The sequence below is a fragment of the Pieris brassicae genome, chromosome 8 (genome assembly GCF_905147105.1).
Source record: "Pieris brassicae chromosome 8, ilPieBrab1.1, whole genome shotgun sequence".
Lineage (NCBI taxonomy): Eukaryota > Metazoa > Arthropoda > Insecta > Lepidoptera > Pieridae > Pieris > Pieris brassicae.
Window position 1 is genome coordinate 12,646,554 of NC_059672.1, and position 24,851 is coordinate 12,671,404.

The 24,851-nt window shown below is 33.4% G+C and overlaps 3 protein-coding genes and 1 non-coding gene across 4 annotated transcripts; 2 read left to right on the forward strand and 2 right to left on the reverse strand.

Moving 5' to 3' along the window:
* Window positions 1–395: 395 nt before the first annotated feature.
* LOC123713248 (probable DNA-directed RNA polymerase subunit delta) lies at window positions 396–1,512 on the forward strand. Its single transcript, XM_045666836.1, has 2 exons — window positions 396–552; window positions 716–1,512. The coding sequence occupies exons 1-2, from the start codon at window positions 538–540 to the stop codon at window positions 1,115–1,117; spliced, it is 417 nt and encodes a 138-aa protein (XP_045522792.1). The 5' UTR covers window positions 396–537; the 3' UTR covers window positions 1,118–1,512.
* Window positions 1,513–2,072: 560 nt separating this feature from the next.
* Window positions 2,073–12,853, reverse strand: LOC123713771 (SANT and BTB domain regulator of class switch recombination). The gene is made up of 17 exons (XM_045667611.1): window positions 12,181–12,853; window positions 11,662–11,750; window positions 11,440–11,587; window positions 10,964–11,054; window positions 10,157–10,316; window positions 9,715–9,828; window positions 8,943–9,049; window positions 8,106–8,270; window positions 7,711–7,812; window positions 6,951–7,092; window positions 5,500–5,631; window positions 4,989–5,136; window positions 4,443–4,574; window positions 3,776–3,915; window positions 3,090–3,244; window positions 2,563–2,729; window positions 2,073–2,197 (listed from the first exon to the last, which is right to left on the reverse strand). The coding sequence occupies exons 1-17, from the start codon at window positions 12,599–12,601 to the stop codon at window positions 2,088–2,090; spliced, it is 2,523 nt and encodes an 840-aa protein (XP_045523567.1). The 5' UTR covers window positions 12,602–12,853; the 3' UTR covers window positions 2,073–2,087.
* Window positions 10,338–10,409, reverse strand: Trnae-cuc. The gene has a single exon. It is a non-coding gene; the product is annotated as a tRNA-Glu (tRNA).
* Window positions 12,854–13,104: 251 nt separating the features above from the next.
* On the forward strand, window positions 13,105–16,633 carry LOC123713543 (TBC1 domain family member 22B). The gene is made up of 4 exons (XM_045667261.1): window positions 13,105–13,772; window positions 14,495–14,707; window positions 14,866–15,132; window positions 15,892–16,633. Exons 1-4 carry the CDS (start codon window positions 13,209–13,211, stop codon window positions 16,297–16,299), a joined length of 1,452 nt encoding a protein of 483 aa, XP_045523217.1. The 5' UTR covers window positions 13,105–13,208; the 3' UTR covers window positions 16,300–16,633.
* Window positions 16,634–24,851: the final 8,218 nt, after the last annotated feature.

The following is a 24,851-nucleotide window of genomic DNA, read 5'->3' on the forward strand; positions in this document are numbered from 1 at the left end:
CTTCTATAAAATCTGAGGCGTATTTCACCTTTTTTTTAAATTTAAAAAATTCGATCACTTCCAAATCGTCAGTCTTCTGATGACGAGCTAAAGGGTTCATTTAACATTCTAATAATATTGTTTTCCCTTCTACCCCTTTGAAACCCCCTGGGCCACCACCACAATGCAGAATAAAATTAGTTTTATCAGAAAGACGCGGAGCGCATACTCTATACACTGACACGTCCAAGCTTGAGTAATTCTTTTTTTTTTCATTTTTAACCCTTCTTTGCATGGTGAGGGAAATTTCAATCATAATATTTAGTCAACAAAAAAAGGTACTCAAAACCCTTGTACTGTAAATTTGTTGTTGCTGTAAACATTTTAAGCGACTATTGCGTACAACAAAACGCAGTTGTCAAAAAATAGCAAACATCACTGTCAATTACCAGGCCTAGAACTTGTCATTCCGCTGTTTGTTGTGACAGGAAAAAAGGAGCGAGATTTTAGTTTGTTTTATGGAAATAAACGGATATATAAAATACAGTAAAAGTGAAAATGAGTGGAAATAAGGTTTGTTTTCATGTTTTTGTTGTTTTATGTACAATTTATATCAAAACACTGTGAATAAATTTCTCAAAACTATGTGATGGAAATTTACATCTCTATGCAGTAATTTCACCTGTAATGTATGGCAATTTTTTTTTGTAAATGTTTATTTTATGTTGTTTTTTAGGGAAACTTGAATGAAAGAGATATTGAAGATTATCTTAGTAAGTTACAAGGCGGTTGGCTCTCAGAAGATGACCTCGATGACCAAGATTCCGATGATGAAAACCGCGATTCTGTTGAAGTTATAAGAGTGTTGCAGGAGGAGAACGACGATGATGATGATGGGGATGATGTGGATGAAACTGCTGACATTGATCCTCCTCTTGTAGAAGCAGAAGATCAAGAACCCTCTCACCCATCAACTTTATCTAATTTGCAGTCTTCATCCAGTTTTTCATTTGACAAAAGAAGCTTGATTTGGAAAAAAAGGAATCTGGTGTATGACACAGATAAAATTACTTTCTTGGGGAGTTCTACTGCTTCAGGTGGTCTATCACACCTAGCTTTTTGGGCAGAAATCATATAACAATAAGGTTTAAAAAGTGGTACTTGCGTATATTTTATCATTTATTTGATCTAGCTATTATAAACTCTTGGATTGCTGATGATTAAAAAAAATGCTCAAGAAAGAGGTGAACCCAAAAAGAGTCTACTTACAATGGGCCAATTCAGAAATGAATTGGCCTTTGTGCTATGCAACAGAGGACCCACCAAAGACGCTAAAAGAGGTCGTCCTAGTACCAGTTCACTAGAAGAGGAATTACTATCAAAAAAAAGAAAAGGTTCTCCAGCACCACCACCTCCAAAAGACATAAGAAAAGATGGTGCTGAACATTGGCCAACAGTAGGTGGGTCACTCCGGTGCAAATTTCCCAAATGTAAAGGCTATTCCACAATTTCATGTAGTAAATGTGGCGTCAATTTGTGCTTAAATAAAAATAATAATTGTTTTTTAAATTATCATAAAGAATAAAGAAGATTGAGTAAACAATATTTTTTTATTTATTTAGTACTGAGCCAAATATGTGACAATGCATGATGATGTAAATTTCCATCATATTGTTTTTTACATAATACATATTTTTATTTACATTAGGATTTTTTTAATATTTTTCCTTTAATCTAGAGCATTAATTACATCACCCTGATTTATTTTCAAAAAATAGCAAAAATCATGCAAAGAAGGGTTTGAACACGTTACCAATTTTTGGATGGGATTAAATTATACTATATAATTAATTTAAATCCAAAAAATCGTATTATTAGGTTTATAAATAATGATAAACAAATTTATTTTATCAATTTGGAAAAAAAATCCAACCACCGTTAAAACCATTTAAAATTAATACGTAAAAAAATTTAAAAGCAAAAGCTTACTGAGATTGTTATTAATAATTTACTATTATTTATGTTAGAACTCGCGTTGTGACACTGCTCATCTTATGACTAGCCAGCTTTTGGGAGTGATATTTAAACAAATAAAAAGTGAACCACGTTTATTTATATTTAGTCGGCTGCGAGCGAATTTTTGCAGAGGTCAAATTGCGTACTTTTTGTTGGCCGTGTTTCTCGCGCCAATCTGCTTCTAATTTCGCGTATACACCACCTTTTAACGACAAAAAATATTTAGAACATAAATTTGTAGGGGTATATTATAGCATTCCCCGCATCTACAAATTCATATAAAGTGAGATAATTACTATGATTATATCATTTTTAGAACAAGTATTACTTCAAAGATCCTAAAGTAGCCTAGGAGTTACAGTGAATTCACATTCTTTATTTAAGTAAATAATATTGTTAAACAGATATGGCAAATATTATCTTTCAGTTTTATCAGTTTTATCTATTGATAAAACTGATATAGTTGATTGCTGACTGAGTTGTATTTATAAACTTATTCTACTAACTCTTGTTTAAAAAGTTATATAATAAATATAATTATATCCGACTTTCTCTACTTTATTTTACCTGGATGTTGTTTAGGCTTAGTGGGATAGTGGTGTCTCCGTGCGAGCGTGGCTTTCATGTGAGCAGCAGCTCGTTCCTCAAATCTCCGTTGTCCGTCTTGATTACTCCTAGCCGAGACAGTCGCCGCCCATACACGACCAGCAGTAGTTGCGGTCCATCGACGTGATCTAAGCCATAGCCTTAACTTAAAACATTCATAATAATTTGTGTGAAACGTTGCATATGTTTCAACGATATTTCAAACGCAATAAGTAATTTTGCGTATTGAAAGTATTTTTTATTTTGTTTTCGTATATTTGAAAACAAAACTGTTGACGCTTTGAATAATCCTATTAGTATTTCTACACTAAGACCGATGAGGCTCTACTTTTATGAATTAAAAAGCTTTTAAATTTACTTTTAATTTCTATGGTCATGCTTTACCATTGTAATAATTAATATCTTACAGTGAAGTGAAGTGATTGAATTTATTCAAAAGAATATGTATGTATAATTCTAGTAGGTACTAACACCATATATATTCTTACTTATTTCTATTGGCTGGCGCCGGAACTCTGGTCCGAGTGCGGGGGCGCCGCGGCGGCGTGTCTTCGTCACTCCTTGCGCTATCAGAACTCTGTTCACTCTCGTCAGAGTCTGTTGCTTCTTCGGCTACTTCAACATCTCCAGTACCAGTGCCTTGCTTTACCAATATATCTTTATTAGCAACAATAATAATTTAAATTAATCCATTAAATTACAATTTGTTCGCCCTTGGCAATATTATCATATGCTTCGCTCGACTAGTGACATACGTCAAACTTACTGCAAAAAAGAATTCTCACTGGCAGATTTACCAGTTTCAGAATTTCGAAATGACGTTTCTCCATTAGTGCATGTTAAAAAATAATTAAGGAAATAAATAATAACGGTTGTTAGCATGCAAGAAGCAAAATGCTTTTTTAAAGAAGACAACGAACAAACAAGACTAAAAAGAACCAAAATAATTGATTAATCAAACATAGATCGTCTCAGTGGTCTTTTGTTATCAACTATAAAATAATTGAAGAGCTCGTAACTTCCTTCCGTAATCTATAATTTTTTTTTACTTAATTAAAACATACCTAAGTGGTGTATCTACGTATAAGATGAAGTGGACGTTGGTTGGTTATCTTCTATTCTCTATGGTACTTACCAATAAATGCTTACTTACCTAACCTACATCCTGACTTACCTTACCCTTGGGGCTTGCATTACGTTTAACTTTATTATCGATGCGCTCCGGCGAAGCTGACGCCGTGAAGCAATTGCCAGCCAAAGACGGCATTGAAGCCTGCAGCGAACTGATAACCGGCGATCCAGGCCGAGTATTCTCTGTGTGTATTTACACTCTTTATAACCTTGTCTAATTCAAGCTTGTGTTACTATGATTTGTGATACTGGACACTTGCACTGACAAACTTTCTGGCGCATTTAGAACAATGATTTAGCTTTATTTTTTTCGAGTTATGCCAGTCATTACTAAAATCTCTCCAATGTATAAAATTTTGTACAATAAATACATATAATATATATATTATAGTGAGATTTTAATATTATGATAAAGCATGATTTTTGTTACTAATTGTTGAACTTACTAATTAGGTACCTACATGCCAATGTGGAGAGCGTATTTACAGCAATGAATTCAATTTGGATTTAACTACATTTCTAGTGCAATATTAATTAGAATTTACCTTGAATAAGGCAGATTGCGATCCTGGTAGATTTTCAACCACATTTTAACGTTTTTCTTAAAGCAAAATTATGCACTTTAAACCTATCAAGAGTTCGCCAAATTACTGCTATGTGTTCTTCGACGGATATACGTAGCTTTTAGATAGTTAGCAAAAAGTCCTTACGGTTAAACTTGCTATTGCTGGTGTATAGTTTCCCCAACAATCCAAGTGGCTGACGTGGTGGCACCAGCTGGATGCCTTCCCACCAGAACACTTCTTTGCATTGAAGACGGCCATCCACTTCCTCGCCAGGTTCTAAAAAAATATATATCTTTAGGTTTACCCCGAAAATTCACTTACCGGCAGGCATTCGATTCGAGTCGATTTCGTTTTGGCTTGACAGCTCATGAAACAAGTTTTAATTTTGATTGACATTATATAATACCGTCTTTAATATTCCCTATTAAAGGCGTGAAATGTACACATTTATTTTATGGCTGGTTCAATAACTGCGTTTTAAAGGCAGTTAATAATTGTATTTTTATCAGGCATTTAGAATCGGACTTGATAAAATGAAGAATACTATACGTGATTTAAGGATACACTACGATGTTAAAAACATGAGAGAGTAAATTTTAATATTACTAACGATATATTGTATGGCATGAGAATCTTATGGCTTATTAATCTAAGGGCCTAGTCTAGAAACCGGCCTAAGGACTCCATTACCTCTAGCAACAAGTCGTGTCAGCCGTTCTGGGAACATGAGTTGTGGCGGTCTCATGGCGATGATATCACGATATCGGCTGTATATCTCCATCACAGACGCGTCTGTTGCCAAACGTTCATCTGGAACGTGCTCGCGAAATTGACAGCCCTGTTTAAAGCGAAATTATTTTTATTAATCAACAATACAATTGAAATAATACTTAACAGGACGGATTAATTAATTATGTAAATTTTACGCAATATTTATGAAGAGACAAAACACACACATATTTCGCTACAATAAGATTCGGTTTATAAGCGCTATCCAGGACCAAATTGTTTTATAAATTACATTTTTAATTAAGAACTGCGTTTAAAAGCATATTTGAGTGAAATAATTACCGACGTGATTCATTCTTTGGTTTTCCAGAAAATGAAAGTTTTAAGCCAATTCGTAAAGCGTCAGTTACGCTTTTAACAATTCAGGAATAAAGTAGGTGTATGAGACAGTATATTCTAACGAAGGATTTACCGTATTCCGCGTAATAGTCTCAAAACGATAGGCCCTCTCTCCGCAGCAAGGGTATCGCCCCGCGGGCAGTGCGGCACGCCCCTCCACTCCGAACATGTGTGGGTTTTGTTCGTGGTGAGAACACCATTCCATCTAGTGAAAAACGAGTATGATAAAAAGATCGCTATTGGAATACCTCTGTTGCAAATCCAATGGTGCCCTTTCACATCATGCTGTGTCCCGTCACTTTGGGTGACACAATGGGTCTTACTATGGTAAATAATATACTATTCAAAGAATAATTTTTAAAGACACTTTTTAACAAAAATGACACACACACCGGGCTAATGTTCTTAGATAAGAAGGCCGAGATGTTTATAGATATGATCCGAAATTTGTTTATTGTTTATAGGTTTGCAGGTATTTAAGAATTAAGTTTGAAACAATAATACAATTATTCTGAGATTTCATTTAAACATTGACCAACTGGTTACACGGCTCACGTGTATTCTGAAATTGCTGAAGAGTAATTTTGAATTATATTGTATTCGAATATTCATCAATTGCTGACGACTCACGTGTGTTCCAAAATGTTAATAGCTGAAGGTGTGTGTGAATAGGTGGAAGTAGTATTTAAGATATTGTATTTGAACAATAAATCAGATTTTTATTATTGCTCTGTCGTATTCATTTCTCGCTTCCTCTCAAAGTGGCCAAGACTACTTCAATTATCGTGGTGAGCCCGATAGCTTTGAGATAATCCCACCACCTCGAACCTTTGATCCTACCCGTAGGGTTCCGTCTGCTACCTTAAGGTCTCTTGGTGCAGACATCCCGTACTTATTTATATATTCACTATTTATGTGTTAGGGTACATCTGTAGGGTTTAGGAATCCGAAAGGTTGTTAGGTTCTTACTTCTCACCTCCTCATATATTTAGTTATCTAGTGCAGCTTGCTCATGCATACATTACATATACAATACAGATACTCCTGACATACAATACATATAAAGATTAAACACACATTTCACAGTCCACTAGCTAGCAAGCTGTACATTATCAACTAGCTAGACCCCGCAATATCGTTTCGCCTCACTATGTTTTTTTACTTAGCCTACCTTTTTGGTACTAATATACTCACATATGTAATATATTGCTATGCTATCCCATTTCTGATTTTTCGATTTTCCGGAATAAAAGCCAAAGTACTAAATTCAAATAAAATTTTCAATAGTTTTTTTAATTTCTCAAAAATCTCGAATCTTAGCCGTCTATTTTTATTTATGTATTAAAATATATTTAAAAAATAAAAGTTTTACGATATGGGTTGAGATTGAAAAAGAAAATACAAAAGATTAGGTACACGCTTTTAAAATAATTTGTAAAAGTGTTATAGCTTATTGTATGTATTATTTTAAGAGAGTTATTCGCGTGAGTAAACATAAAATTACCCTATGTAATTTTCAAATACCTGATAAGCTGGGAAATAGCTGTCACACAGCTGACACCTCAAAAAGTGACAGTCAGCCCACAAACGCCAGTAAACGCGTCGCCATGACCGTAATTCACCATACAACCATGTTATATAGTCATTTATACTCCACGACGGGTCTCTGATTATATATGAGAAAATGCAGAAGTCACAGAATTAATAAATACTTTATTGAATTTGCAAGTCAAAGCGGCGATTCGCTTCCAACCTAATGATCAGATTCCTTAGGGTAGCCACTATCCATGACCAGTAGTAATATCACTTTATGTATAACTAGTACATAGAAAATCACACATACATAAGTGAAACAGACATGAGCAGTGTTGGTCTAGTGGGTTCAGCTGCGACTCTCATCCCGATTCCGATTGCGTTGCGATTCCCAGCTGTGCACCAATGGATTTTCTTTCTGTGTGCGCATTTAACATTCGCTGGAACGGTGAAGGCAAATACCAAAATGTTGACGACGTCAGGCACAGGCTGATCACCTACTTGCTACTACTATTAGATGACAAATGATCATGAATCAGATATATAAATAGATAGACCTAAAAAGGTTGTCGCGCCACTTATTAATTTAAAAAAAATTTCGCTTCGCTATATGCCACACAATTAAAGAAATGTTATTTTACTTTGTCTTTGGTACCACATAAACTTGTATGCATACTTCTGTCAAATACACCACAAAAGATTTATATTCTGTGGTAATTAATATTCCTATATAAAGATTATGTAAACATACTTATTATGTGAAGACAGTACATTCCCTCGACGATCTATGCGCATAGCTGCAGGCTGACATGGTACCTGTTCCGCTATGTGTCTACCCAGAAGTTTATTACACCTGGATAGTTACCAAATACGCGTATTTAAAATTGTGTGCATTAAAAAATACATCTTACACAGGGTTTTCAAAGTAATGTTAGTACGTAGGTAGTAGTTCAATATAGTTACGAGTACGGCTGTGAGTAATGTAATACCTGGTCCTACTTTCCGCACTTAGCTTCACCCGCGAGGAATTAGTTTTTTTTTAATTACGACCTTTTCAACAATAACTACTAGTGTTAGTACGCATCTATATGCGGCGGGGGAAGTTCATTTTATAATACATAAGGATTAATAAAAAACTCAACCCACTTGCTACACTTAAAGAGCGTGGCCAGAGACGCGTAATGCCCTCTCAGGGTCTCGGGTACCGGTTCCGCTAACGACAAAATCATTTTGCAGTACAAACGTGACTGAATCTTGTCTTTACGATCTTTGATACCCTCCAATTCAACATTTGTGTACATTGCTGCTAATCTGTAAACAACATGTTTTTATAAAACAATATTTAAAAGTCCCAAAGTTACTCCAATGATTAGTTGTACCCTCATTTTCCTCGGATTAAAAAAATATTTATTATGGAATATAAGATACAGGTATCACTTATTCCACGTTATTACATTTGAATCGGTAGATATCCCGTCCCATTATCGGCAAAGAAGAGAGAGGGTGTAGGCCGAGAGAAATATACAGATAAGGCTTAACATATTCATATATATACGGTATTTCCTGCGATAGATTTTATTGTGCCATACAGAAATAACTTTTTAATAATCACATTCTGTTTGACCATTATTTTTAAAGTTTAATTTAGGTACAATCTCAAAGATACTGTTGCTTACAGAGTCTCTTCAACAGTAAGCATCCTAGATTATATAAACAATCTTAAGTAATATAAAAATATTAAAAGTATACTATTTTTTTTTTTCAACAAATAAAATTAAGCGTAACATAAATATATAATAGTTCGCAAGTTCTCTCTCCATAGCCTCTTGTGATATTTGAGAGAATTTTCAAATTCAGTTTTTGACATTATTCATTATAGATTAAAAAGTATTAAATGTTAATAAAATAAATGGCGTCTTCACTAGAAAAGCCCATGTGTTGTGGAAGCCAGTTCAGCTTGATTTTAATTACAAAATATAGTACCTTGTAAGTAAAGCATCGCTGAGACAAGCGAGGTTGGTAGTGGTCTTCACAATGTCATTCATGTGTGCGTGACAGTAAATGAGGCAGTCGTGCAACAGTGGCTCCATCTAAAATATGAAAAGTATTTTTATTTATTGATATTATCAGGCCTTTTTCCCAAGGGCGTAGAACCAGAGACCACCTATCCCCACTTAATGAAAAGTATCTTATAAATAAATAGATATTAGGACCATCCAGTGCTACATCATTAAATGTAAATAAAAACGAGTCTTACCGCTAAGTCTGACTCTCGTACGTCAAAAGTGTATTGGATATTGCCACACGCGAGCCATAGTTCGCGTCAAGACTCATTTCTGAATCATCATCATCACCTTCAATTTTTCTAAGGATCTTATAATTAAGAGATTCGAATGAGTGTCACAAAAAGTATAGAAATAACGCACTCATTGGTGTAATGTGAGGTTGAAATTATGTTATAGCTTTCCAGAATAAAACAAACAATTAAAAGGCGAATTAAAATTCATAAGCGTGCCGACATTTCGCGCGTGTTGTAGTTGTGGGAAATAAATACATTTTAATTCTGTTAAGTAAATGTGTAAAATATGTATTATTATCTAGTTTTTCATTAATATAAATTTAAAAAATGTATATTAATGCGAAATACTATTTTAATTTATGTAAGTGTACGCTGTATAATTTTAATAGATCATTAAACAGACTAGTAAATTGAAACTGATTAATGCCTTGCAAAACCTGTAATTAAAAGTAATACCTGTAAAAAGGAAGCTGATACCAATATAGGGACGACATTGTGCGGATCTAATAGAGGCCAGTCAGCAACTAAAATGGTGTCACGCTTCACCCAACGCATCAGCCAGTCGAATATCTGTTAGAAAACTTTGAATTCTCACAACAGGTGTCACATTTATTATTATTCAATAAAAAATATAAAAAGAATATATAATATATGTATATAAAAACTGTAACAAAATAATTAGTTATTTTAATTATGTGAATTATACACAAATAATTAAATCTCGAATTTTTATTAATAGTAATTAATAGGTAAACGCAAATAGAATTAAAATTTAACAAGAAAGCTTTTATAGCGAAGAAACAAAAAAAACTTACAACTAGCCTCCCGCTGCCCTACTTATTGAGTTGTCTTGATATATTTCCTACTTACTAGATACGCGACAATATCAGTATATAACCTGTATGTCACAATGCACAGATATATCCATATCTTCCAACCTCTGACCGGCTGTGACATCGGCAAAATATCCCATCTTCGTAACCAACAGCTTTTGAGGGCACCTAAAGTCTTTTTTCAATCCTTTTACCTCGTCGCAAACGTGAATTTCAACATCACCACTGCAAAAAATAAAAAGGATTTTCCGATACCGGGAATCGAACCCGAGCCTCCTGGGTGAGAGCCAGGTATCCTAGCCACTAGACCATATCGGATGATAATAGTCTCATCAAAATACTCCTTATAAAGCATATTCACAATTTTAGTCTAATATAATATGCAGTTATAATCATTTTTGGAGTATTTATTAACTTAGGTAACGTTTTAAAGTAGGTAGTATTATTAAAATGCAAAAAAACGTACTGTCCATCGATTTTTTCATAAGTGTTATGGTATTTGATAACGACGCGATGTTTATCAAGAATATATATCACCTGACATTTATTTTGGAATAAATATAATTTATTATACATGTTTTGAACATAATTAATAACTCAGGTACAAATTATGGAAATACAAATATTTCCTGAATATCATTGATTTAATTTACATATTATATTTAAATATACTAATAATTGTACACATAAATCTTCTAGGCGTTTGTTTGTAATTAAAATCCTCATAAGCAGCTGGATCTTTGTTGTGTGCGTTCAATTAGATTTGAGAATGCTACAAAAATATGATTTCTCGTTTTTTCTTAGTTTTTGTATTGAAGACATATGTACAGGACAACGACTGTCGTATACGCTAGTAAATAATTTCAACTTACTCCTGCTTTTGATTTGATTTTTCTTGAGCTGCAATCACAGATGATTTCCTTCGCCCCAGACGATCACGAGAATCCTTTTCGTTTATGAATCCTTAAAAACTTTACTATATAGTATAAATAATTTTTGGACGTTTATCTTTCCGCATATGACTATACCTATGTCACATTACTTTTATGGGATATTATTAAACAAGATTATAATATAATACAAGATTATAATAAATATTGAAAAGGGCCGAAACCCAACACATGACTTTTATATACATACATATAAATTCTAACTTGTTGAGCAGGCACCGCTGCCACAGATTATGATTAGAATATTTTTTTAGATCGTATTTATTATTAAATATAATATAATAAAAACATACAAAACCAAACCATTTTGTAATGCTGAATGTTTGGTTTATTATTAATATTATTAATAATTTCCAAGAACCTACTGCGCTATGTATGCGTATAAATTATATTATTACCATCAAAACTAGCTGGTTTTTTAATATCGGCGGACGTACTGGAAACAGTTTTCTTCATTATTGGAGCATACACACTCGTTGTCTTCGCTGGCTTTTTATATCCCACCAAATATGGTAGGATAGAATCCAAAATTCCTTCATTAATCACCTAAAAATTAATAACAACGACATCTATATTTTGTGACAAATTTTTAAGTGAACTATTTTCCTTTTAATACTTACATCATTTAATTTGCAATTTAAATTGGCCTCCGTCCAAACTCCTAACATTTCTACTTTTATTTCTGGATTCAGATTACTTCTGCGATTACCTAGATATTAAACACAAGTTTCTTATAGTGTACCAAAGAAATGTCAAAGATATCCTAACTAATAATTTGTGAAAGTAGTACTGATGTACTAGTAGATCGTATATTTGTACTGATGTACAAATCAGTGGATTTGGACGATGTTTTACAAATATTATTGATATATTTTTTTAAAAGATGCAACAACATGATCAGCCTTCTGACCCTAGCATCGATTATTGGGTCTAAATCATGCTGATTTCTTCAGCATACGAGTGAGTGTCAAATTGGGCACATAGAATTAAATATCCATCAGTGCATTGCTGTGATTCAGAGGCACGACCTTAGGGTTGAGAGTAGCAAGTAGTCGCAAGTAGCCGCAAGGTCAACACTAAATAATAATAACATTAGTAATTCGAAAAAGGAGGACGTCATAAATGCGTAGCATCCCTACCTTCAATTTCGGTGCAACTGTATCTCTTTTCCACTCTTTCGGTAATGCTATACTTTGGTTCTATCGCCGTTTCACTTTTACTAATAATTGGCTTTTGAATGGCATTGACGGTGAGTTGCAGAAGATCGCGCTCCTGCTGTTCAATAACATGGTTTAGAACAGTCAATTTGGTTAACTCCTCCCAGTTAATTTTTGATCCATCATCGTCTGAGCCCTCTAGATGTTCGTACACTTGATACGCTGTCTTCATAAAGTCAAAGAAGTCTTTAACTGTTATTACTTCAGCTGCAGGCTCAACGCGTTCCTTTTTTTTGACACGGTTTCTTGGTGAGCCTGATCGAATAGGACTTTTTGACTTCCTACCATCACCTTTATCCATAAACATTGATGAGGCATCGATATCAGGATTTGGACTTGCCATATTAATTCTAATAAATTTATATTTTCTCAACTTCGTAAAATCATGTAACAGGTTTCGTATTGATCAAATATTGCTCTTGGAAACACGTAGATATTAATAATTTTATTACAAACAAAACGGTTGCGCGTAAGTAACGTCAATATTTTGTATTTAATTGTTAGTTCTCATTATGCAAAATTTATAAAGCAAACTAATATAATAATCAAAATTAAAATACCAAGCAGACGTTTAATAATATCAATAGAATCTGACCAAAAACGTTTTAGATTGACAAGTAAATCAAAATGGGTTGGCTGCTTTTCTTTCAATTGCATAGTTTTTATTTATTGTATTTTCCACGAAGTAATTGAAAAGCTGCAACTGAGTAGAGATTATAGAAATCCTCGCCGCACATTGTTTACATCTGTATTTATTATAGATATCCTTTTGTCAACTCTCAAAACCCTAAAAAATGTTGACCTGTTAAGTGTCAATTTTCAATTATCAGTCAAGTCAAGTGACAAGTCACAATTTACATTTTACAACCAATAACTATAGACTCCCAAAAGTTTTCGTGTATTTTGTTGTCTTAAAAAGTTATTTATAATGACTCTTGGTACATTTTATTATGGAAAGTTATCAAACCGAATATGACAAGGACGGTTTATTGTCTGAGACTTTTTGGAGGACTCCACAACGAGCGGTTCCAGGCAGGCCTTTGCAGAGAATCGCTCAAAACGAGGTTATGTCTGGGTCATCTTATCAACAATTTCAGGCGTCTGTGAACGATGCCTGGGATTTGGGGGATGACGAGATCATCTCAGGAATTGCGGAGACTAAAATATCGAAAGCCATATCACAGTCTGTAGCTTTAAATGTAATAAATTCACACCGTAATAGTTCTAAGAACGTAAACAGAAGTGACGTCAAGATCGAAACAGAAACTGTGAAGCCGCAAGAAGAGGCAATTGCAGTAAAAAAAAATGAAGTTAAAAAGATTGGAGGCAGTTCTAGCGCATCAGGACCGATTCGGCATTATCCAGGCCGCCCGCGGCCTGTCCGACCGTCAGCTTTAATTTCCCGTGAAGAAAGTAGCGAATCTAAATTAGAAAGATTCCAACAAGTACTGGAAAGCTCTGTTCTTGATCTGAATGAGTTAAAGCATCTCAGCTGGTCAGGAATACCAGTTAAGGTAAGTTAATTAACTTGAATGAGGTCAGGCAGGTGTGGTTTCTTTATTAGAGAATAGTGACTCATTTTATTCTTCTTTGTTTAATAAGTACACGGAAAGTACACACCAAATTTGTTTTCTTAGTTAATTATTAGAGATATTGTATTTGTCTTGCAAATAAATTTGTGCCTTAGTGACTCCTTTGTTACCATTTTGTGTATTCTATTTAATACATTTAAAATGGTAACAAAAATTAAGTTAAAGGTTAATTGAAGGTGAAATGAACATGCAACATAAACATACCAATACAAGGTTGTTTTACCACACAATATACACAACATACCAATACAACAGTATAATAAAAAATTCAAATAATATATAATTGTTGTTATTTTTTTAATAATTTAATCCCAAGAAAGATGTTCCTAACCAAAGGAAGGCTAATGGTAATGTTTATTAATGTAGTGAAACCTTGTTTGCTGCTTTATGCTAAAACTCCAATAAGATTTTATAGATAGTGCTTTTGACTCAAACATTGGTTTCTCCTTTATCACTAAATTACCAAGCTTCACTTCTTTACTATAAATTTTATAATAATACAAAAACTGCCTATTGAATTTACACCTTCAAGAAACTCAAAAGAAAAATATAGACTCCACATAGTCAGTAGAAAAACTCATATCACTATTTTCTAGTTTCTTATTATTTAAGTGTAAATACCAAGAATATGATAAACTTTTTAGGCCAGAGCTGTAACATGGAGGCTTTTAGCGGGCTATCTTCCTGCTAACACTGAGCGTAGAGCAGAGACATTGGATAGTAAGAGAGCAGATTACAAACATCTAGTAAGGCAGTATTATGATGCAGAGAGGGAAGAGGAGACATATAGACAAATACATATTGATATTCCTAGGATGAGCCCATTGGTAGCTTTGTTTCAACAGAACACTGTACAGGTAAGATCCTGATGTATAAAATATTTTTTAACTGTTTATGCTTTACAGCTTTTATCCTTGTAATTCCTTAAGTACTTAGTAAGTCCTTAATTGTACTAAAAAGTACTATCAATACACACCATAAACTTTTATAACAAGTACTTTTTATAATTTATCAGGTAATGTTTGAACGCATCCTCTACATTTGGGCAATCAGACACCCTGCATCGGGGTATGTCCAAGGAATCAATGATCTGGTGACACCATTTTTCATGGTATTTCTACAAGAAGCAGCTCCTAATAAAGAGTTGGATAACCTTCCTTTAGACTCATTAAGCGAGGTGCAAAGAGACATAATCGAAGCTGACTCTTTTTGGTGCCTGTCTAAATTCCTTGATAGCATACAAGATAATTATATTTTTGCACAGCTTGGTATTCAGTATAAGGTAAGAATAAGGCTTTACCTGTAACTAAATTAGTCAACTAGAAGAAGAAATATTTATACACATAATATGTAAGGGTTAAATTTATAATTGCAACATTGCAAAATATCTTAATATTTTTAAATTAGGTCTAAATACTAAATTATAGTTAGGATACTGGAATTATTTATCTTTAATGTTGGTGAACATTTCTGAACTGTAATAAGTATAAGTTTGCTCAATAGATTCGCATTTTTTAGAATTATTAATAATTTAGCTGTGACACTCAAGTTTAATTTTTATGGAGAATAAATACAAAAATGTGTACATAAACATGATAGTCTAGGTAGACTTATTTTCAAAAATTTCAAATGTTTTTTATTAAGAACTACATATATATGCCTCACTGGTAACAATTAACAAATATGTGTCACAAGTCAAACAAATCAGTTGAGTTATCATTAAAAAATGGTATGGTTTAACTTACTTATTAATTAAGATTATGTGGCAAGTACTTCTGATTTGATAAGGTATATTATTATTACAATTGTTATCTATATAACTGATTATTTGAATTTATATCAGTTTAAAAATTGTACTTTTGGAATAACTCAAAGAATTTTATCATTTTTCCCTTTCTCATGTGTAACTTATCGATAAGGAGTGCCCAAATGTCTTATGTGTCTAAAAGTTCTGGTTCTCTTGTTTTTACATTATAATTAATAATTGTTTTTAACACCATATGAAATACAAGAGCATATTATCATTTACTCACAATTTCAGGTTAATCAATTAAAGGAACTAATAAGACGTATAGATTTGCCACTTCATGAGCACTTACAAACCCATGGTGTAGATTATCTCCAATTTTCATTTCGGTGGATGAACAACCTTCTTACAAGAGAGATCCCTCTTCCCTGCACTATTCGACTTTGGGATACCTATCTTGCAGAGTCCGATGGCTTCGCTATCTTCCAGCTTTACGTCTGCGCAGCATTTCTACTGCATTGGAGAGAAAGACTGATGCAAGAACGCGATTTTCAGGGGCTTATGATTTTACTACAAAATGTTCCCACACAAAATTGGACTGATTCAAATATAAGCATGCTCGTAGCTGAAGCCTACAGGTTAAAATTTGCCTTTGCCGACGCGCCGAACCATTTGCACAACGCAGGAAAATCCGACAGATGACGGGAGCAATGATTATCTATGGTCGTTAACGCCATAATCATGCCATTTTTTCTATGCTAAAGCTTTATGTGGAAAGGTCTTGATTAAATAAAAATGGCAAAAAAATGAGGGACCGAATTTGGCGAATAGCAGGGTAATTTAACCTTGGTAAGCTTTAAGTATTTTTGTTTTTGTGGTTGATTAGGCCTAAAAATTGAATAGGCCGTGCGCTCATGTATAAAGACCTTTTTTGTCTATCGTTTATATGTATTTTATGAGTATGTTACTTTAGTTATATTTTATAGAATTACGTTTATAAAGTGTTTATTACGTCATAATAAATAAAACATTCACAGAGAAACTGTATTATTTAATAATCCTATAATTGCATTTTTAAACTAGATCAAAAATCAAAAAAGCAAGTTCTACTATCTAAAAAAATCACTTAACCGATTTTAATATATGTGCTTGTTAAGAAAAACTATCCTAGGCAAAAATTTGTATAAGTTTTAGAGCCAAATTATTTGTGGCTGAAAAACAACCAAATAATGAGCATGCAAAATTTACGACGATCTCGACGGGACAGCGACTAGGAAAAGCGTGACCGCAATCATATTCTTGAAAACTAATTAAACGCCGCTCTGGGAAATTGCTATAATAATTTAATAAGGCGTTTCTATTGCTAGCAACATTGACCTACTGGACTTCAACACTTGCGCAATCGACCTTGACCTAACACTGAAATTGAGTGACAGCTGCTTTCAGTTGTAAACAAACTATATCATACAAAAGTTTAGGTAAAAATGCTATTACGATTTCATTAAAAACAGGAAACTGACTTAACAAGTGTTTCGGATGTAAAGAGACTTGTCAAAAGTCTAGATCGATAGTGTTTTAAACCTTGACATGGTGAGTATGAAAATTACTATGTTATTGATTCGATGCTGTATGATTTACCTCACTCAAACCCAACACAAAAAACGAAAAGCAATATTCGTTTCGTAGAGAATTTCAATTTGTTATGCCTGTATAATTGAACCGGAATTCCTAACAGAATGTATAATAAAAACAATATTAGAAAAAATAAATACAGAGTTTACAATTGTATATTTTCCAAAAGCTTATTCATACATTAAAAAAAATGAGGAAACAATCACTGAAGTTCAAACTAGGTATAAGAGAAACTTTAGCAGATAAAGCTAATTAAATTAGTTCATTTGATTAGCAGCTATTTTGATATTTTTACATATCTTACTCAGACCAATTTATTATTTTGAATCCGTAAATTTATAATATTTATTTATGGAATTTACATATAGCACTGTCAAATAGAGCGTATTTGCATTGCAATGTATTTTAAAGAACTATGATGTTTTTGGCGTTTTGTTGTTAAAAACAAATACTATAATGCCGCCACGAGCCATATTTAATTTTTATCCCCTTTTTAAACATCAGGACTATTAGGGACTAAACTGTTATAAATCAAATTGAAAATGATCCTTTATATACTAAAATTTTGCAACATAGTCAAGGAAGTCAGTGACGAAGTGGTTTTCCTCGAAAACATCTCATTTTAATTAACCAATTGAGGAAAATGTTGTAATATTTCCAAAAGTAACTGTGTGTATTATATTATCGTAAACATGTTCCTATTAATTAAAAAAATACTAACTTTACCTAATGTAACGTAGATACTAATATAGAAAATCCCTCGGTTGGAAAGATATGGGTTACACGTTTTATGAAAAGTTTTCGCTAAAATATCTTCTATTATTAAGATCTGTAAATATTGATGCGATGCGTGTAAGTCCTTTAAACGAACAAGCGATTGGTTCAATCTATTTATGAATGTGTAAATGTTTTTGATATCAGAGCTTTCCGGCTGTGTTTCCTCTTGATAAGTTATTTTATGTACTAGGGATGCGAGGAAAGCCAATAACATTGTTTCAAATATATTTTTGTGTAGTTTTTATTTTTTTTTCTATTTTTGGATAATATTTGTATAGTAGTGACACTACCGATCGATATCAGAATCAATGTTCATCCATATTTTTTTCCTTAAAATACGGATTTTATCTAAAAAATAATGTGTAATGATTATGCTGAATTATAAGAAAAATATGGTTCATTTAAGTTCTTGCAAAAACGGGGAAATATAACGTAACGTCATACAGTACAATGACTCCTATATTGACGCAATTTTTGGAGAATTATGTATGATTCAAAGTGATTCAGGGAACGGTCTTGTTGTATTCCAATAGGACGTAGGGCATCTTTCATTTTATTATTCAATAAATTACAATTGTAACTTTGGTAATTGAATCACTGAAAATTTACAATGTTAACGACAACAATTGTGTGTGTTCTATAATGATTATTTATATTCTTTAGTTTTAAAATTTGTTATTTTTTAGTAGATACTGAGTGTAATAACGGTTATAGCGTAAATTTGGGTAATCACAGTCTATATACAATAAACATTTAATTGCAATGAACACTCCGTGAATCGGCATTTCTATCGATGAATTTAGACATCCCTAGTTCCATGGTAAATGTGGTCAAATATTCCGTGGCCAGCTGCGGTCACTAATTGGGTACTAGTGACAAACACAGGGTTTCCTTATAGATATCGAATAATTATTTATATTGAGCCAGTGCGGTGCTAACAACACTTGCAATTGTTTTGTGCTACGTGATGGATAGGCTCACAAGAGAGTATTGAGTAAGTTCAATGATACAATAATTTCCCACTTTTTGCTTTACTTACTGTTAACGAAAACGAACGTATTCGACTGACTTGTAAATAACGTAATTTATAAAATTAGATATTACGATAATTATAATGTGGTTTATATTGAAATATTAAATAGTCATAGTTGTTTTTAAAGTGAATCTTGAGAATAGCCTCGGTCTGTTTCCAATACTATCTCGATACACCACAGCCACATTCTATGCTGGTTGGCAGTTATCCTAAAGATAACTAATCCCACCGTTTCTTTAGTTAAGCGTCCACAACAGGTGTCGTTCTCATAGTTGGTTTATATTGTACATTGTCTATATCTGTAAGATTCCTTAATCTTTTTTTTTAATTAATAGTTATTTCTATAGTTTATTCCCTCTTGTTTACTTTCAAAATTCGATTAGCAGAAACAACAATGGAAAATAAAAACCTTAAAAATATAATATAATAACTAAAATATATTATTAAAAGGAGTCCCTTTAGGCAAGGTTCCGAAGATAAGAAAACGATATTGCACAGGCTCTGCTGTACCGTGTTTTAAACATAAATGTAGACATTTTAAATTTAACGTCGAAACTCCTTTTTACTATAAAGGATGTAGACACTTTGATCCCAATGTTATCTTATCGATATTCATGGAAACTGTTGCTAATATTTCATTTTTATATAATATACATTGTTTGACGTGACGTGACGTGAAGGAAGACAAAACTCATGTTAATTGCGGCTCATCGTATGGCAGTTTGCTTGTGTATCGCCAGCTGCCTAGCGAAGGGCAACAAATTACAGAGTTGTTCGTCAGAGGAAGACAAGAAGATTGAAGAAGGTTCAAGTTCATCTAATTGCGAAGAAAATACACGAGCTTATTGATAAAATGGATGAAACAGGGGTACAGGGTTGGAAATGCTGTTTCGTTACGAACCACACAGTCTTAGTACCACACAATTGTGCTTTTCTTTTTTATACCAAATTAAGTTATTACTAAATAATGTATATAATATTGAAATTTTAAATGATTAGAAGGAAATCAAACTCTTCTTTGTTGGAAGCTGATTGTTGATGATTACTAAAATTCACCGTTAACAAACATCAAATATTTGTACAACATGGATGTACGCCTGGCGAAGGGCAAATAATTTATTACTTAATTAAAGTATGTGCATAAAAAAGCTGTAGTTCTTGTTGCATCTTTCACATTGACCTCTCATGGCCGCGGTCAAGTCAGACTTCGGTTTAAGGGAAAGGATCTTTTTAAATAATATCGTAACATTTGTTTGACATTCAACTTTTTAATGCCAAAATACCAAGTGTATAGCATAAAAGGTAGGTAGTTTGTATTTTTAATGATAGCAACCATATTCTCTCAGAATTGAAGAGAATTGAATTTAATGATTCGCCCAATTCGCCGTAGATTCGTGAAGAATAATATAGGCGTTATACGTTTGCCTCAAGATACAATTCAGTTTCTCGCAGCAGACTTGCAAGCGGATCCCTACTAGCTCCTAGTACTCACTGCTAGCCACATATTTCCTTACTTGACGTATTAATTTAACAGATCAACTCGGCAAGGACGCCTCCTCGGCCCTCATATCTTTCTTCAGGGTCAACGGGGACTTAATGCAGTGTTTAAAATAGAATGCGGCATTCGTTGTTTTTTTTCGATTTTCTTAATTCATTTTAACTGCTAGCCAAACCACATATCTATTTTGCAATTTAATTATATATTTTTAATTCCAGACTACAAACTTATCATGATTTATTTAATTTTTGTGTTATATTTGTCTTTTTAAGTTTCATGATTTAAGTAACAGCACTGATCACTTGGTTGAAGAAGACTTAGACTGTATAATACACGGGACTGACAAAATCTCTTTCAAGTGGCGAATAGTTCTGTTCTATCCACAAATCAAGAGTAAATCCTGTGATCTTTTTATGTAGAAGTTTCTATGGCCTTAAAATTTTTGGTGCCTAGATATCTGTATTACTGTTAGGCTTATAGTTTATCCCCTCAATAATTTCCAGTAGCAGTTGTAACCATTCTACGGCTAAAATCATTGCAATGATGTCATTCCGTGAAACGCACTTACAAAGTTATTACAACCGCTAAGGATATATAGAATTTGAGGACCTTAGCCACTAGGGCCTTCGTGCTAGTAAGTGTCTAAACTGGTCAAGGGTCCTTTAGCCTTAGCCTAGTCCTTTAATCTTTAGGTCGGAGGTCGGTCGGAGCAACAAAATCCTTGCTTCACATTACACTACGCTAATATACTCTGTATTTCTGTACGCGGCCGAGACGTGGATCTTGCGAGATGTGGAAAGACAGAAAATAGACGCTCTGGAAATGTGGTGCTGGAGGAAAATGCTTAGGGTTTCGTGGACCGAGTTTCGTACAAATGTCTCGATACTTCAAGAACTCGGTATTAAGCAGCGTTTATTTTCAACAGTACAATCTCGGATCCTTACATTCTTCGGACACGTATCTCGGCGTGGTGTTCAGTCCATAGAACGCCTTGTCGTCCAGGGGAAGATAGAAGGCACTAGACCGCGCGGAAGGTCACCTACGCGTTGGACTGACCAGATCAAGTCTGCCGTAGGAGGTACACTCAATGAGTGTAGCAGGATGACCACTAATAGGCAACGATGGCGAAACGTCGTGAAGCGCATCACATCTGCCCCTTTGATTACCACTACTACATAGCGATCACGACCGCTCTGTCAAGAGTGTACCGGATAAGAAGAAGAAGAATATACGCTATATAAATAAAAATGAAGAAAGTTGTTATGAAGAGTAAAATTGACAAAATATTTTTAAAAAGGTTTTTATTCCGTAAAAGCAAAAAGTATGTGCATAGCAAAATTTTCCATATGTTAGTATGCTACTTAAAAGGTAATGTTCGCGAGGGCAGCTAGTATTTGCAATAGATAGAACTATCCGCCAAATGTTTATCGGCAAACCTTATTACGCTGTTGAATTTGCTATTGTGTATTGTGTAAATTTTCTCTATTTTTCAAACACGTTCTCTTAAGCTAAAATTAGAACGTAATCTTGAACTGGACCTCCATTTGAAGACACATGCACTCACGAACATTCCTTATACATTTTGTTTTAACTTTTCTATAGACAACTGAACACGACTCCTTATATTACGTTAATGTTGAAAACTATAACATTGCGAAGTAGAAGAAATATACATTTTAAAATAAGACGTGTTAATTCCTCAAATTTCTTAGACTCAATCATAAATCTTAAAGGAAGTGAAAGTTAGCTATAGAGTTCTAAGGTATAAAAAAACCTTAACATTTCAATGTAATGAGATATGATGGATGGGACGGGGACACGTTAGCCCAGTCTCGCTTCCCTCGGACAAGCAAAAAGGCTGGCGCGCCCACAGAGCAGGCGGAAAATAAAAAACGTCTCAACGATGATAATTTTGATTTTTTTTTAATTAAAGTAAGCCGTGGGGTTCAAGTGCACTAGCGGTCATTAATTATTTAAGCTGAATCCTAGTAGACATACCGATGCGATTTACTCGCTTAAAGAATAAGTATCGCAATACAGCCCGGAAATGCTGCCAGCATTAAAGTCACAGGAACCAAAATTTATGAAATTGTTCACATTTTCTATTTATCCTTCTTTAATTATAATTATTATTACTTTGTAATTAAATTGTAAAAAAATTCCTATCTTTGAAATTAATTATTTCTTAATCAGGTATATGTTTATATACATTACCGTTTTACCCTGTACCATCCACTCTACTAGAGCTTAGTCGTCATCCTTGAGTCGTATCCGGTGCCAAATGTTATGCCTCCTCTGCAGTCCATGGATATACAACTTATACTAGTGACGCATAACGATGAGATGGGGTTAGTTTCTTACCTTGTGTACATGCTGTCTCAACGAGCGAGGGCACATTTCTATGCCATAAAAGGAATTCGAACATCCAAGATTACCGACGTCGCGTGCAAGCAAGTTGAAATGGTAATAATCTGGCAACATTGCCCGCAGAACGGATTGCCTTTGGGGCAACGATCCCTGGAGACGGCCTATGTGGATGTAAAAGTTAATTCCTATCTAAGGAAGCCAATGTACAGCAGGCTAAAACGACGATGTAGGCTTTACAAATATTTGATAAGTACATTAGTTCGTTTTGTTTATGATGAAAGGCATTCTTAATGGATGATTATATTAATCAAGATACAATAAAGACTAAAAATCGGGATGTAAATAATACCTACTAAATCAATTAAATGTAGCTCAAGGTTCGATTTCGTAATTGTATTAAGTTTTTGTAAAAATTTTAAAGATAAAAAGATAATTCTACGGATATAAATACTTAAGTCAGGTTGAAAGGATGTATTTTAATATAAAGGAGTGTTGTGTTAGTCACGCGGTTAGTTAGTTGGTGAAATTACTTGGACCAAATGCAGAAGGTAAAGAATACGAAATCGGTACGGATGCTTACAGAGGTTAGGTAGAGGCTAAATGCCGTAAACCGAGCCGTGTTCTAAATAGGCATGGGGCCTATTTATATCCGATGATGATGTGCAAAAGAAGGCGTGTATGTAACTACAAGAATAGTAATTACCCTGAAGGTGTAGTCTAGTGACGTTTTCCTGGATATGTGGTTGAGGTCTATATATATTATATAAATTTATGGTATAACATACATAGCAAGTAATAGTAATTTTTATTCTAGAAGGATTCTAGATTCTATCTATAACTCCGTTAAGCCCATACAGTTGTTATTGAACAGTACCCAAGCTAACTGGTTATTTCTATTAAAAATCAATCCACAAAGGTAAAATAATACTCCAATACGTAGATTATTATAAGCGACTGTTTGCTTTGGCGTAATGACTTAAGAATATAAAGATAATCAATGCAAAATTAAAAGCCGTTCAGATATGTTGTTTGTACATACTTTAAAATACTCATATTAAGTAAGTGATTTGGGATACAATATTTGTCAGAGCCACACTATAAAATTCTTTATTCGAAAACCATTTCACAACTAAGTTTGACTTGACATAGATTTTAACCTCAAATAATAGGAACGTAAATCCAAATATATCCTGGGGGGTTTCCGGAACACTGAGCGTGTGCATGAAGATTTGATGTGATCTCGCTTTTTGGTTATATTAAATATTTGTATTGGTCTCCGGATGTAAGAATGAAATGTAAATAATTAATTGTAACGCTGGTAGCATAAAAAGTACACTGCCACAGGGGCCAAACTTTTTAAATTGGTTTAATTTTTTTAAAATTATAATATTTATTATTACTTTGTAGGTTAAGAAAATTGTAAATACTACTACTTGTGTATACTTGATTGTAATAATTTATAATTAATTAAATGATGCAGAATGGGCCTACTTAATAGGAAAATACACGCAAAAGTGGTTTTATGGAACCAAAAATATTGCTCTACTTTATAGCCTTTATTTATTGTATGCATTAATGCATATCTGTTTTTTAACGTTTAGTCATTAATCAACTGGTTCCCATAAACATTTTATTATCGTTTGTCAGTAAGAAGATAGAAATTTGAAGAATTATAATAACGATTATAATTATTGTTGTAACCTAATGACATCCTATTATAGTTATAGCAATTCTTTGTCGTATACATTCCTAATATGTCCATAATATTTATGACATCAAATTTACAAGATAATCACTATAGTACAGTGGTTTCAACACTCCAAATATTTGTTTAAATTGAATTTCGGTCAAAATGGTCATAAAGGTTTTTTCTATTCATTCAGAATACCTTAGCCCAATATTTAAAACTTATCACTACGATAGAATATTGAAAATTGTAGCTTTTTA